Source organism: Cyprinodon tularosa, unplaced genomic scaffold (assembly GCF_016077235.1).
Source record: "Cyprinodon tularosa strain WSP-4 unplaced genomic scaffold, ASM1607723v1 ctg7, whole genome shotgun sequence".
Classification (NCBI taxonomy): domain Eukaryota; kingdom Metazoa; phylum Chordata; class Actinopteri; order Cyprinodontiformes; family Cyprinodontidae; genus Cyprinodon; species Cyprinodon tularosa.
The window spans coordinates 5,211,106-5,224,333 of NW_024039451.1; the positions used below are offsets into that span (position 1 = coordinate 5,211,106).

Here is a 13,228-nt window from a genome sequence, read left to right on the forward strand (position 1 = left end):
CACATAATTGAAATAATTGTCAACGATTTCAGCAATCGTAAAATGTAATCGTTACCAAGAGTAACCGTACACATACCACGCACTTACATCAGTAAATAAGACAAAACTGCATAGATATAAAGTATAAACATTTATAAAAATTTAATATGTACAAATATACATATGTTATTTTTTTACATATTTTGCCAGTTGCAATTCATTGAAATATAGATTTTTGCTATATTCCAAATGTTTGTACATTTCTAATTGTTTATTCACTGAAACATTAATTGATTAATCAATGGTCAATAAGTTAATCGATTACTAAAATAATTGATAGTTACAGCCCTACAAAGATAAAACAAGTTAAAAAATGTAAGGTAAATTTTTTTCTGATAGTTATGAATACTAGCTATATAAATATAAAAAATAATTTATGTACAATTGCATTATTGAAGCACAATTTTTATGTTAATTATGTTCCTAATTTTACCTGATTGTAATTTGCTAATGCTGTGCTCTATTTAGAGTTTTTGGGAAGCTGAGCTGCTTTAGTGAATAGTACCAACTGTGGATGTAGATGGCTGATGTTTCCCTGTTTTTAAACTGTCAAATAATTCCTTATTTGTTTTGCTCTTTTAAGCACTAAACTGTATCTTCTGATGACAAAAGACAATAAAAGATTAAAACAAACAAGACGCTACCCAAGACAACAGACTTCAGTTGGGTTTACTTTTAGCCTCCAGCTGCCTCGTGCTGCAGACAAGCTGTGCTGACTCAATTATGCCTTTCCACAATCTCTGCTGTTCATCTAACATGGAGCATTTTCTTTTACTGTTTCTTTGAGACTCCAAACAAAGAACATCTATCCAAAACAAAAGTTTTTCTCCAACACTGCAAATGTATCCTCATTAAAAGAAAAAGATCTAAACAAATATTAACAGTTTGATTTTACCCAACATAGAAACCAAATCACTCCAAGTATAAAATGCCCAAAACAGGTTTCTTAAAGATGGTCACCAAAAACCAAATCTAGCCTGTAGATGATCTCAGTGAATAAAATTAAGTGTGAACCATAGAGGAGCACTTAAGTGATTTATTCTGTAATCTGCAGACACCATCCTATCTAAAAGTAGAAAGTGTCAAATAAAGATAGTTGCAAACCTGAGCAATTTTAGAAAGTATTAGAAAGTGGTTTGGCTAGAGAGGAATTCACCAAAACAGAGGGAGCTTCTATGCAAGTCAGAAAAAGATCTTTAAATTTTTTGTTCAGTAGAATTAATTTAAACACAAAAAATAGCAAGGTGATTGCACAAGTATGAACAAAGCTGGCAACCAGAAACATCCAAAAATGGAAGCTGGCCATCCATCTCAGGTGCACATCGTTTAAGGATTTCTTCTCCTTATTAGCTTTTGTTTTTAAGACTAGGTTCAGAGAGAGTTTATCTTCTTACCCCATATATTACTCCTATCTTTCTATTTTAAACAGAGTAAATATAAACATACATGCATATATATATATATATACACACACTATATATATATATATATATATATATACCACCTTCTAAGAGGCTAAAGGGAAATCTGAACATCTGAGGGAAAAAATATATTCAACAGAGCTAAAGAATAATATTAATAGAGGTGCTTGTGTGTATATATATACAGTATATAAATGTGTGATCCTATAGAGTTCAAAAGCAGGTTATACTTAACAATCTAACCTTGAAATGAATTACCTTAAAACTAAAATCTAATTTAGTAAGACAAGTAAATCCGCCATAGGGCCTCTACATCAGGGGTGCTCAGGTCCAGTCCTCAAGAGCTACCATCCTGTAACTTTTAAATGCATCTCTTCTCAAACACACCTGAATCTAATGGCTCAATCCCTGCATTTAGCTCAGCAGAGGCATGGTAACGAGCCATTCATTTGATGAAAGTTGCAGGAGAGTAGCTCTTGAGGACTGGACTTAGGAACCCCTGCTTTACATTATCTGTTACAAGACCCCATAAAGTAGAAGAGGTTGGAATTATGACGCATATAAGGCAAATCTGTTCTAACCATATTTAGTGTTTTGTTCATTTATTGTACAGGTGCTGGTCATAAAATTAGAATATCATGAAAAAGTAGATTGATTTCAGTAATTCCATTTAAAAAGTGAAACTTGTATATTATATTCATACATTACATACAAACTCATATATTTCAGATGTTTATTTTGTTTAATTTTGATGATTACAAATGACAACAAATGAAAATCTCAAATTCATCATATCAGAAAATTAGAATATTACTGAAGACCAATAAAAACAAAGGATTTATAGAAATGTTGGCCAACTGAAAAGTATGAACATGAAAAGTATGAGCATGTACAGCACTCAGTATTTAGTTGGGCCTCCTTTGGCCTGTATTACTGCAGCAATGCGGCGTGGCATGGAGTCGATCAGTCTGTGGCACTGCTCAGGTGTTATGATAGCCCAGGTTGCTATAATAGTGGCTTTTAGCTCTTCTGAATTGTTGGGTCTGGTGTATTGCATCTTCTTCTTCACAATACCCCATAGATTTTCTATGGGGTTAAGGTCAGGAGAGTTTGCTGGCCAATTAAGAACAGGGATACCATGGTCCTTCAACCAGGTACTGGTAGCTTTGGCACTGTGTGCAGGTGCCAAGTCCTGTTGGAAAATGAAATCTGCATCTCCAAAAAGTTGGTCAGCTGCAGGAAGCATGAAGTGCTCTAAAACTTCCTGGTATGTGGCTGCGTTTACCCTGGACCTCAGAAAACACAATGGACCAACACCAGCAGATGACATGGCACCCCAAACCATCACTGACTGTGGAAACTTTACACTGGACTTCAAGCAACGTGGATGAAGTGCCTCTCTTCTTTTCCTCCAGACTCTGGGACCTTGATTTCCAAAGGAAATGCTAAATTTACTTTCATCAGAGAACATGACTTTGGACCACTCACCAGCAGTCCAGTCCTGTTTCTCTTTAGCCCAGGCAAGACGCTTCTGACGCTGTCTGTGGTTCAAGAGTGGCTTGACACAAGGAATGCGACAGCAGAAACCCATGTCTTTCATACGTCTGTGTGTGGTGGTTCTTGAAGCACTCGCTCCAGCTGCAGTCCACTCTTTGTGAATCTCCCCCACATTTTTGAATGGGTTTTGTTTCACAATCCTCTCCAGGGTGCGGTTATCTCTCTTGCTTGTACACTTTTTTCGACCACATCTTTTCCTTCCCTTCGCCTCTCTATTAATGTGCTTGGACACTGAGCTCTGTGAACAGCCAGCCTCTTTAGCGATGACCTTTTGTGTCTTGCCCTCCTTGTGCAAGGTGTCGATGGTCGTCTTTTGGACAACTGTCAAGTCAGCAGTCTTCCCCATGATTGTGTAGCCTATAGAACTAGACTGAAAGACAATTTAAAGGCTTTTGCAGGTGGTTTGAGTTAATTAGCTGATTAGAGTGTGGCACCAGGGGCCATCAATTTTGAACCTTTTCACAATATTCTAATTTTCTGATATGATGAATTTGAGATTTTCATTTGTTGTCATTTGTAATCATCAAAATTAAACAAAATAAACATCTGAAATATATGAGTTTGTATGTAATGTATGAATATAATATACAAGTTTCACTTTTTAAATGGAATTACTGAAATCAATCTACTTTTTCATGATATTCTAATTTTATGACCAGCACCTGTACATTTTGCAACATAATTATTTTATGCCCCAACATAAATTTATACAAATTAGGTGATGACATCATTAAGATGGACTTCTGAAAAGCCTCAGTTCAAGTTTTATGAGCTATAGCCAAATATCCCTCATTTTTTTTTTTTGTTTTTTGTGCATTCCGTCTTCTGTTTCTTATTTCTCTAAGTATGGGTTTTTAAGAAATATTACATTATGCTGCCACACTTGAGGATGGTAAGATCAAGAAAAGCAACTCAATCAGCAACCAGTTTTTATTGCTAAGCGAAGCATAGTGAATATTTAGTTGTAGCATTTATTACAACCCAGTCTCATGGGAAAATGTACCCCCACTACGTTGGTCCACACTGCAAAACGTAGTGGAGGTACATTAATGGCCATTTTTTTGTGGTACTGTTACGTTTCTTCTGCCTATACGCTTTCTATTGTTTTACGTCCTAGTCACGTGACTTTCAAGATTCCAGCTGGGAGAAGAAAAAAATATATATAGATGGCCGACATTCGCTCATTTTTTTGTGGAAAGATTAATAACTTGAGTTTGTTTTTGCATTAAAATGAGTTTTGATTAAATTTCTAGTGAGAAATGTATAGTTTGTTGCCAGAATATTTACTCAGGGAATGTACATATTCACTTGCTTGTTCGTTTCTTGCAAAGATTTTTCAAGATAATGTGAAACTGTAACGTTTTGGTATAAACATGGCTGAGATTTCTCTAACTTTTAGTGGGAAAATCAATAATTTCAATCAGTTTCTGCATTTAAATGGGTTTTGATTACATTTATAGCGAGAAGTGTAGGGTTTATTTACATAATATTTACTTAGTGAACATACATAATCACCCGCTTGCTAGTTTTTGCTACGTTTTTTCGGATCTCGTCAGGATTATGTGAAATTGCAACGTTTTGGCTGCTACTCATCGCCTAGCATTTAGCTGCCGCCCCGATTCAACATTGAATTCTTTGTGATTTAACTCCATCTGACGGATCAAACCCTCGCCACTGCGTGCGTTGCGTCTGAGGTTGATTTTCAGATCAATGCATTACGTCGTGGCATACGGGAGAAACTAATTAAACTAGTTAAAAAAAGGATCATGGGTTAAGATCGGATGTGTTTTATTTGGAAATCTACCGGATCCTTTGTGCAATTAACTTCCTGTTTGGTGCGATCTCATTGATGGATTTTGACCAGATTTTGACCAAAGAGGAACTAAAAAAAACAAAAAACAATTTGAATACACAACCAGCATATCTGGAATCGGTGACAGAGAGCGACTGGGACCAGAAGTTTATTAATTTCTCCCCACTGATTTCCATTCAAAATGTTTTCGATCCCACCGAGCTCTAGGGAAGGGGCGGGCATACCGCCACCTACTGTTCATGAGTGTGTAGCAACATTGTTTTACATCTATTAAATTCTATTTTTTAATTTTGTATTCTGAAGATAAATAAATAATGCTTTCCTTAATCTATAAATATCTTTTATATTTCCTTTATTTCCCAATAATCCTTTAAGACTCCATTCTTGGCCTGTCCTTTCAACTCTTTTCAATTTCTTCCTTTCAGGTCCAGATGTTTTAAAGTTCATCAATACGTGTTCTATATTTTCTATCTCTCCACATCCTTCACATTTATCATTATTTTTCCTCCCTATTAAGTATAAATTGTCATTTAAATACGTATGACCTACTCTTAATCTGATCACTATTATTTCTTCCCTTCGGTTTCTCTCATTAATATTTCTATTTAATACTGACTTTTGTACTTTTATAACCTTCTTCCTTTTTTATCTTCATTCCACCTTTTTTGCCATTTTTCAATTTCTTTCCTCTTAATAAATGATTTTCCTTCCCCTTTCCCTAAAGGAATTGTAATTGTTATTGCCTCCTCTAATTGCTAATTTGTCTACTACTACTACATTTTCCCACTTTGACCTTTTAAGGTTAGCATATTGACCAAAAGCTGACACCAAAAATAAAGCAATCGATTATTTACAACAATATGCTACATTTAATGAAGACTAATACAGATTTTACTCTCTTATAAGAATTAGTTTTAGGTTTTATAGGGGAGAGTTTGTATCGGCAGTCATTTGGGAATCTTTTATGTATTTACTGGTAAAGAACAACCTCTCAACCCATTTAATGTAAATGTTGCGTCGAACCAGAAAGTTACTTGAAGAGCATAGATGCATAAATATATGCATAGCTTTAACAAGGGCCTCATGAAGGTCTGTTCTGTTATTCTCTTTTGGAGAATATAGACATTGTGGGCATTCATTTCCCTGATAAGCTGGTGAAGATTCTTAGACATCCAGGTCATAATCATTCCAAAAAAAAAACAAACAAACAAAAAAAAAAAACTTTGGACTTTGTTTTTCAAGTTTGAAGACTTCCCATTCAGGACGTTTTTCAATTCAAAATTACAGTAGCCCAACAAATCCTTGTTTTGGCTAGGAAAATATGCAAATTGAACCTGATGCCTGATCCCAATAGCTTGACTCTGAACAGAATTTGATCCCTATTACTTTTTGGCCACATGCACATTATTGTGCTGCCTGGTCAACCCTATGAAAATGTTCTGGAACTGCCACTGAACTGACACCCAATGCATGGAGGGTAACCCAAAAAGGGCCATTGTTAGAGAAACTGGGTGCCTACAAAGTGCTGTTTTCAAGCCAATTAATGGAAAGTTAGGTGGAATGAAAAGTAGACAAATAACAATTACAATTCCTTTAGGGAAAGGGGAAGGAAAATCATTTATTAAGAGGAAAGAAATTGAAAAATGGCAAAAAAAAAAAAAGTGGAATGAAGATAAAAAGGAAGAAGGTTATATAAAGTACAAAAGTCAGTATTAAATAGAAATATTAATGAGAGAAACCGAAGGGAAGAAATAATAATGATCAGATTAAGAGTAGGTCATACTTATTTAAATGACAATTTATACTTAATAGGGAGGAAAAATAATGATAAATGTGAAGGATGTGGAGAGATAGAAAATACAGAACACGTATTGATGAACTTTAAAACATCTTGACCTGAAAGGAAGAAATTGAAAAGAGGACAGGCCAAGAATGGAGTCTTAAAGGATTATTGGGAAATAAAGGAAATATAAAAGATTTATAGATTAAGGAAAGCATTATTTATTTATCTTCAGAATACAAAATAAAAAAATAGAATTTAATAGATGTAAAACAATGTTGCTACACACTCATGAACAGTAGGTGGCGGTATGCCCGCCCCTTCCCTAGAGCTCGGTGGGATCGAAAACATTTTGAATGGAAATCAGTGGGGAGAAATTAATAAACTTCTGGTCCCAGTCGCTCTCTGTCACTGATTCCAGATATGCTGGTTGTGTATTCAAATTGTTTTTTGTTTTTTTTAGTTCCTCTTTGGTCAAAATCTGGTCAAAACCCATCAATGAGATCGCACCAAACAGGAAGTTAATTGCACAAAGGATCCGGTAGATTTCCAAATAAAACACATCCGATCTTAACCCATGATCCTTTTTTTAAACTAGTTTAATTAGTTTCTCCCGTATGCCACGACGTAATGCATTGATCTGAAAATCAACCTCAGACGCAACGCACGCAGTGGCGAGGGTTTGATCCGTCAGATGGAGTTAAATCACAAAGAATTCAATGTTGAATCGGGGCGGCAGCTAAATGCTAGGCGATGGGTAGCAGCCAAAACGTTGCAATTTCACATAATCCTGACGAGATCCGAAAAACGTAGCAAAAACTAGCAAGCGGGTGATTATGTATGTTCACTAACTAAATATTATGTAAATAAACCCTACACTTCTCGCTATAAATGTAATCAAAACCCATTTAAATGCAGAAACTATTGACTATTGATTTTCCCACTAAAAGTTAGAGAAATCTCAGCCATTTTTATACCAAAATGTTACAGTTTCACATTATCTTGAAAAATCTTTGCAAGAAACGAACAAGCAAGTGAATATGTACATTCCCTGAGTAAATATTCTGCCAACAAACTATACATTTCTCACTAGAAATGTAATCAAAACTCATTTTAATGCAAAAACAAACTCAAGTCATTAATCTTTCCACACAAAAATGAGCGAATGTCGGCCATATATATATTTTTTTTCTTCTCCCAGCTGGAATCTTGAAAGTCACTTGACTAGGACGTAAAACAATAGAAAGCGTATAGGCAGAAGAAACGTAACAGTACCACAAAAAAATGGCCATTAATGTACCTCCACTACGTTTTGCAGTGTGGACCAACGTAGTGGGGGTACATTTTCCCATGAGACTGGGTTGTTTATTATGCTGGCTTTGATGTTTTCCACAATTTCTATTTAAGATTTTCCTTATATTCACATACTGTAAAACCTTTGCAAATATATGATGACTGTAAAAGAGGCGTCAAAATAAAAACCAGGAATGCAAGCTAACACCCTTCCGTTTTATGTCTTTCTTGTGACCTGCACAGACAGTTGGGTCTATTAGACTTTAACAAGCTGAATTTATGAGTTTATGTTTGGTGTGTGCTGCTGAACAGGCTAGCTCCCTCGTTACAAGAGAAGGATTAATTGCCGCTTTACTTTCTTATCTCTGCCAAACAGCTGTTCCAGAAACTGAAGAATCTGATGAGGCCATATTCTGTTGAGTTCGAGTCACCGCTGGAGCTATCTGCCCAGGGTAGGACCAGGAACACACCCTAACACTCTCAGTGTCAGAGACGGACACAGGAACTGACGTCCACATGCTACAGCCAATACTTACAGGATGATGTTCACACATGCCATCTGTCCAGCACTGACAGCTCAGAAGGAGGAATTTACAAAACAGATGTTTCCCTTTATATTTACAGCATTATATCCACTTTTCAATGTCCTTATTTTCTTCATGAATATCCAATTAACTCCTTTATCACCTTTCTTTTCCTTTAGATGTAAAAAACCTGCCTGTTATCTTATATATATACTAATCAGTTACTATCAATGCAGGGTAATAAAAAGCAAATTATAGAAAAGAAATGCCAACCCATGGTAAATCCACTTGAGCTTCTATAGATATAATTATTAAAAATTAGATAATAAACTGGTTAATGTGATCAATTCAATCAGGCCCAACATAAATACAGTTAATGCAAGTCTTTCACATATTTACTGCAGAAAAGAAGTCATTTCCGTAAATAATATTATTTTACTGTAAGAGAAACTCTTATATACAAGATGTGCAAGATTAAAAAATTAAAGCTCATTTTCTAAAGGTGTGTTCTTTACATACCCCTTAAACGACGACAATTTTCTCTTTAAAATGAACAGTTTTGAGATCCAGGAACCAGCCAAAGTTGCTTTGTCCAGGAGTTTAGTAGTACAAAAACCAACTTCATGGAGGAGATAGAAAACAAAATAAACTTCTGGAAATGGCTACAGGTCATAGTTTTCATGCACACAAGGATCAATTCCACGGATCCAAGATATTTTGTCAAGATACTAGGGCTGGGCAATTTTATCTACTTTGCAATAATGTTTTCCAAGTAGTATCGATTTTTAAGCTGCAAGTATCGATACATAGGTGACCTTCACATCCTCTGTGTTCATCCCCATTCGAAGAGTAATTTGGTCAGCCGGCTGCTAGTGTCACTGTAGAGCTACTTTTTTTTTTTTTTTCCTGGATACTTTAACACATATGCAATATCTACCATTACAGCCTAAGCAAGAAAATCGCAGAAAATATAAATCCACCAACTTCTATTTAAAAGTCGATATGTGGGAACATTTTGGTTTTAAAAGACATAGAGAAGTGAGAACTTAAACAAAAAGCCATCCAGTATGGCTGTGTCACAAACTTAAAATATTCGGGAAACACCACCAACCTACAAGCCCACCTAAAACGCCATCACCCAGACACCGTCACGTTAACGGAAGACCCAAAGAAGCTGCGATGTGACCCAAAAAAATCCATACTGGACATTGATGGTGGTTGTTCCCACATGTTTCCATTTACTAAATTAAATGTTTAAATGTTCTTTTATTGATTTGAATTATTGGATGTTTTCAATTCAGTTTATTTATATAGCGCCAATTTACAACACATGTCCTCTCAAGGCACTTTACAGTTCAGACGTTTTGGAGAAGCCATGGTACTGTCTACTTAACTGGTAGGTAGACTGGCTACCTCATATGTTCAGTACCTGTTGCTGCACTTTTTAATTCACTTGCTACAGTAGTTTTAATACTACTACTTCAAAGGCTTGTAAGCTACAGTTTCAACTGTTACAATAAATGAAACAAGTTTTCTCTACACGTCTGTGATTCATTTTGTCCAGCATTTGCAAGCGGCAGGCTCTCTGTCCAGTTAGACATATACTATCTAACTGATGTTTTTAGTTCAGTTAATTCAATCTAAGTAAATATATCCAGAAGATGTCATTTAAACCACTGTGTCCCCTTTAAATCTGTCAGGAATTATGTAAGTGTAGTGGATTATGTCAAATCATATCGTTGTCTGAATACCGTGATATATACCATATTGTGCGCTAAATATCACGTATCATATCGTATGGTGAGATTAGTGTATCGCTACAGCCCTGCTAGCGACTGTTTAGAAAAAGGTTTATTATATGTCAGTACATATGTCTAAGTACAGTCCTTCGCCACTCTATTACAGTCCATTTTTCTCAGAACTACTTTCTATAGAGAACCATTTTTGGTCACTTTAGTGACCAGTCGTCAACAGGAGAGGCTTTTAAATTCAATTCAGTTTATTTATATAGCGCCAATTCACAAAGTGTCCTGTTAAGGCACTTAACAGTTCACCAGATCATACAGTCAATTGGTTCAAAGTTTTCAGTCTAAGGGAAACCAGTTGATTGCATCATTGAATCGAATGCAATCCCTCACACTAAGCATGCTTGTAGAGACAGTGCAGAGGAAAAACTCCCTGCATCTGCACAAACACCATTTTGCCGATTCAATCTACTCTGGAATATAAATAATGATTAACGCTTTGTTTTTGTAATTTTTTTTGTTTGTTTGATGAATATAACTTACTTTATATCAACTTTTTCTCATTCTCCATTTAAGGCAAAGAGATGATTGAGATGTACTTTGATTTTCGTCTCTACCGCCTTTGGAAGACTCGCCAACACTCTAAACTCTTGGACTACGAGGACCTTTTGTGACAAAGACACCCAAGCAAAGAGTTCATAGGTGGCCCAGCAGTGCCAAGCGGACACTGTTGAAACTGATGACCCAGTGACTAAACATGCCCTAACTGTCAAGGTTGGGTCATCAGCTGAAAAAAAAAAAAAAATTCATAAATAAAAATCATCTTCTTTCATGCTGAAAAAGCCTGGAACAGCGGGTTGTAGAACACCAGAGGAAATGTGAAAAGGTTTCTATATATGACAAAAAATGAGGGGTAACCCCCCTAAAAACTGAACTATCCATATCAAACTTGTCTAATCTTGTTTTTTTTTTAACTGTAGAGTTTCAAAAATATTAACAAATGATTAAAAATATGTAAATATACGTTTTTTGTCGCCCTGTTGTTGCAATGACCTGCTTTATGGGGCCGATGTGCTTCAGATTAATTGCTGTAACTCATCCTGTCCTAATGTGGTTCTGTGTTTTGACCATCAGACTCGCCCATACATATGACATCATATACACAGGTGATGTTAAAGTGTGTATAGTTCACATGGATATAGTAGTATAGCCTTAGCCATGCAAATAATACTCTGTATTGGATCATGATTTTATTTCATTGTGCATTGTTGTGCATTTTCATATGGAAATCCGTTGAAATAACTCAGGTTTTTGCCATCCATTTAATGAATCTCTTTATTCTATAACATTAAGATATTCAGCACCATCGCTTTGAATGAATGTATTATCTTTTTTGGATATATGTGGGATTATGAATGTTTTGTGTGGGGAAAAAAATGTTTTGAGTGTGTTTTAAATTTAAAAAAGAAAAAAAGTGTGCATATTATCTTTAGTCTCCTTTAAGCAAAAAGAATTAATCGCCAGCATTGCCATAAATATCCCTTGGTCATGTCTATCCACAAAGGATGACAGTCTGGTGTGATTCATGATGTCAAAGGATGTAACAGCCATCCAAGGGCTCCTACAAATGAAGAGGAGTTTCCCTAATGATCAATGATTTGTTTTTTTTTTTTGTTTTTTTGTGCAGAGGGATCAGTCGTGACAAAATCTGCTACCCTTTTCTGCTAAATATACTCTTGGTTTCTCTTAGCTCATAGTGACGACCAGAGTAGGGAGCTGTAAGCAGATGTATGCCTGATGGGTGTAAACTTTTTATTTTTTTTAAAGACCAGAAAAATGCTTTCTTAGAGGAGTGGATCAATTCAAGCTGTTTCAGACAGACTCACCCCCAGATTCCACATACTCCGTCAGCGCTCCGCTCCGCTCCGCCCCGCTGACGTACGTCGTGCGAAGCGCTTGTCTTTCATGGAAATCAATGAGAGCTGTTCCACATCCACCGCTACTCCTCCGCACGTCTCCGTCCACGTACGTCTTCTCCGTCCGTCACCGACAAATTACGGAGCCGAGCTATTTTTTGCTCCGCTCCGGTCCGGCCAGGTCAAGATCCGCAATTGCAATCGCACCAAACAGGAAAAAGAACATCGACAAATTCCGGTTCGTCAAATTAAAATATAGCAGCAACAGATCGGTGACTAGAAATTATAGAAATTATATATTATAAATTATATATATGTTAAAAAAAATCTAACACCGTTTATTTAAATGATTGGATCCAAACTATTGGTTATTCACCAACCAGGAAGCAGATTTCTCATCTCCATCAAAATATTTATTTTATACCGAGGGACTTAAACTTTAATCAAATCCATTCAAAAGAAACTTACAAGAATGAAAAGAGAGGAGTTTGGGAGTAGAGAACAGGTTAATTTAAAAAAAGCAGTTTTGAATTATCCTTATCCCCGTTACAAAAATCTACAAATATATATTTATATATTTGGGCAGAAAACTGAACATATGCTGGATGATGGTGGGATTTTTTTAATATGTCATATTAAATTAAGCGCTCACGGGGTTCATACAGGAGTGAGTGACTCTAATTTAATGCTATTTTAATGCTATTAGAAATGATTTTAATGCCATCAACAAGAACCATGTACACAAGTTATTGGTGTACATGAAATATGAAGGAGCTGTAAGCAGAGTTCCATGACTCCTGTATGTATGTAAACACACACACACATAAATATACGTATATATATATTCTCTAGCTTTTTCTCCGCCTCGAGCTTCGTTTCCGAACATACGGCTTTATGATCAGTTTCACGCAAATTAATAGCGATATAATATATCGGAAACCCTGGTTCATCTCGCGCATGCCCTCTACGATCTCCCAGGAACTCAGAGCGGAGCGGACGGGACCACAGCGGCGGCTGTAGGCTTTGCTTTACGCAGGCGGTCTGGAGCGCAGCGGGGCGGAGCGGAGCGGAGCGCTGACGGAGTATGTGGGATTTCAGGGTAAGTATGCTCTGCCCTCAGGTGCAAACAAACATGTTAGG

The 13,228-nt window shown here is 36.2% G+C and overlaps 1 protein-coding gene across 6 annotated transcripts in view; it reads left to right on the forward strand.

The window, feature by feature from the left end:
- Positions 1-11,025, forward strand: part of LOC119772065 (NMDA receptor synaptonuclear signaling and neuronal migration factor) — a 69,601-nt gene extending 58,576 nt beyond the window's left edge. For 5 of the 6 annotated variants that reach the window (XM_038268343.1, XM_038268345.1, XM_038268342.1 and 2 more), the window contains 2 exons: positions 8,280-8,355; positions 10,749-10,846. In XM_038268343.1, coding sequence (XP_038124271.1) covers positions 8,280-8,355; positions 10,749-10,846 — 174 coding nt within the window. Of the gene's footprint in view, positions 1-8,279; positions 8,356-10,748 lie in introns of all 6 variants that reach the window. The other variant, XM_038268341.1, reaches the window with a different exon arrangement.
- The last annotated feature ends 2,203 nt before the right edge of the window (positions 11,026-13,228 follow it).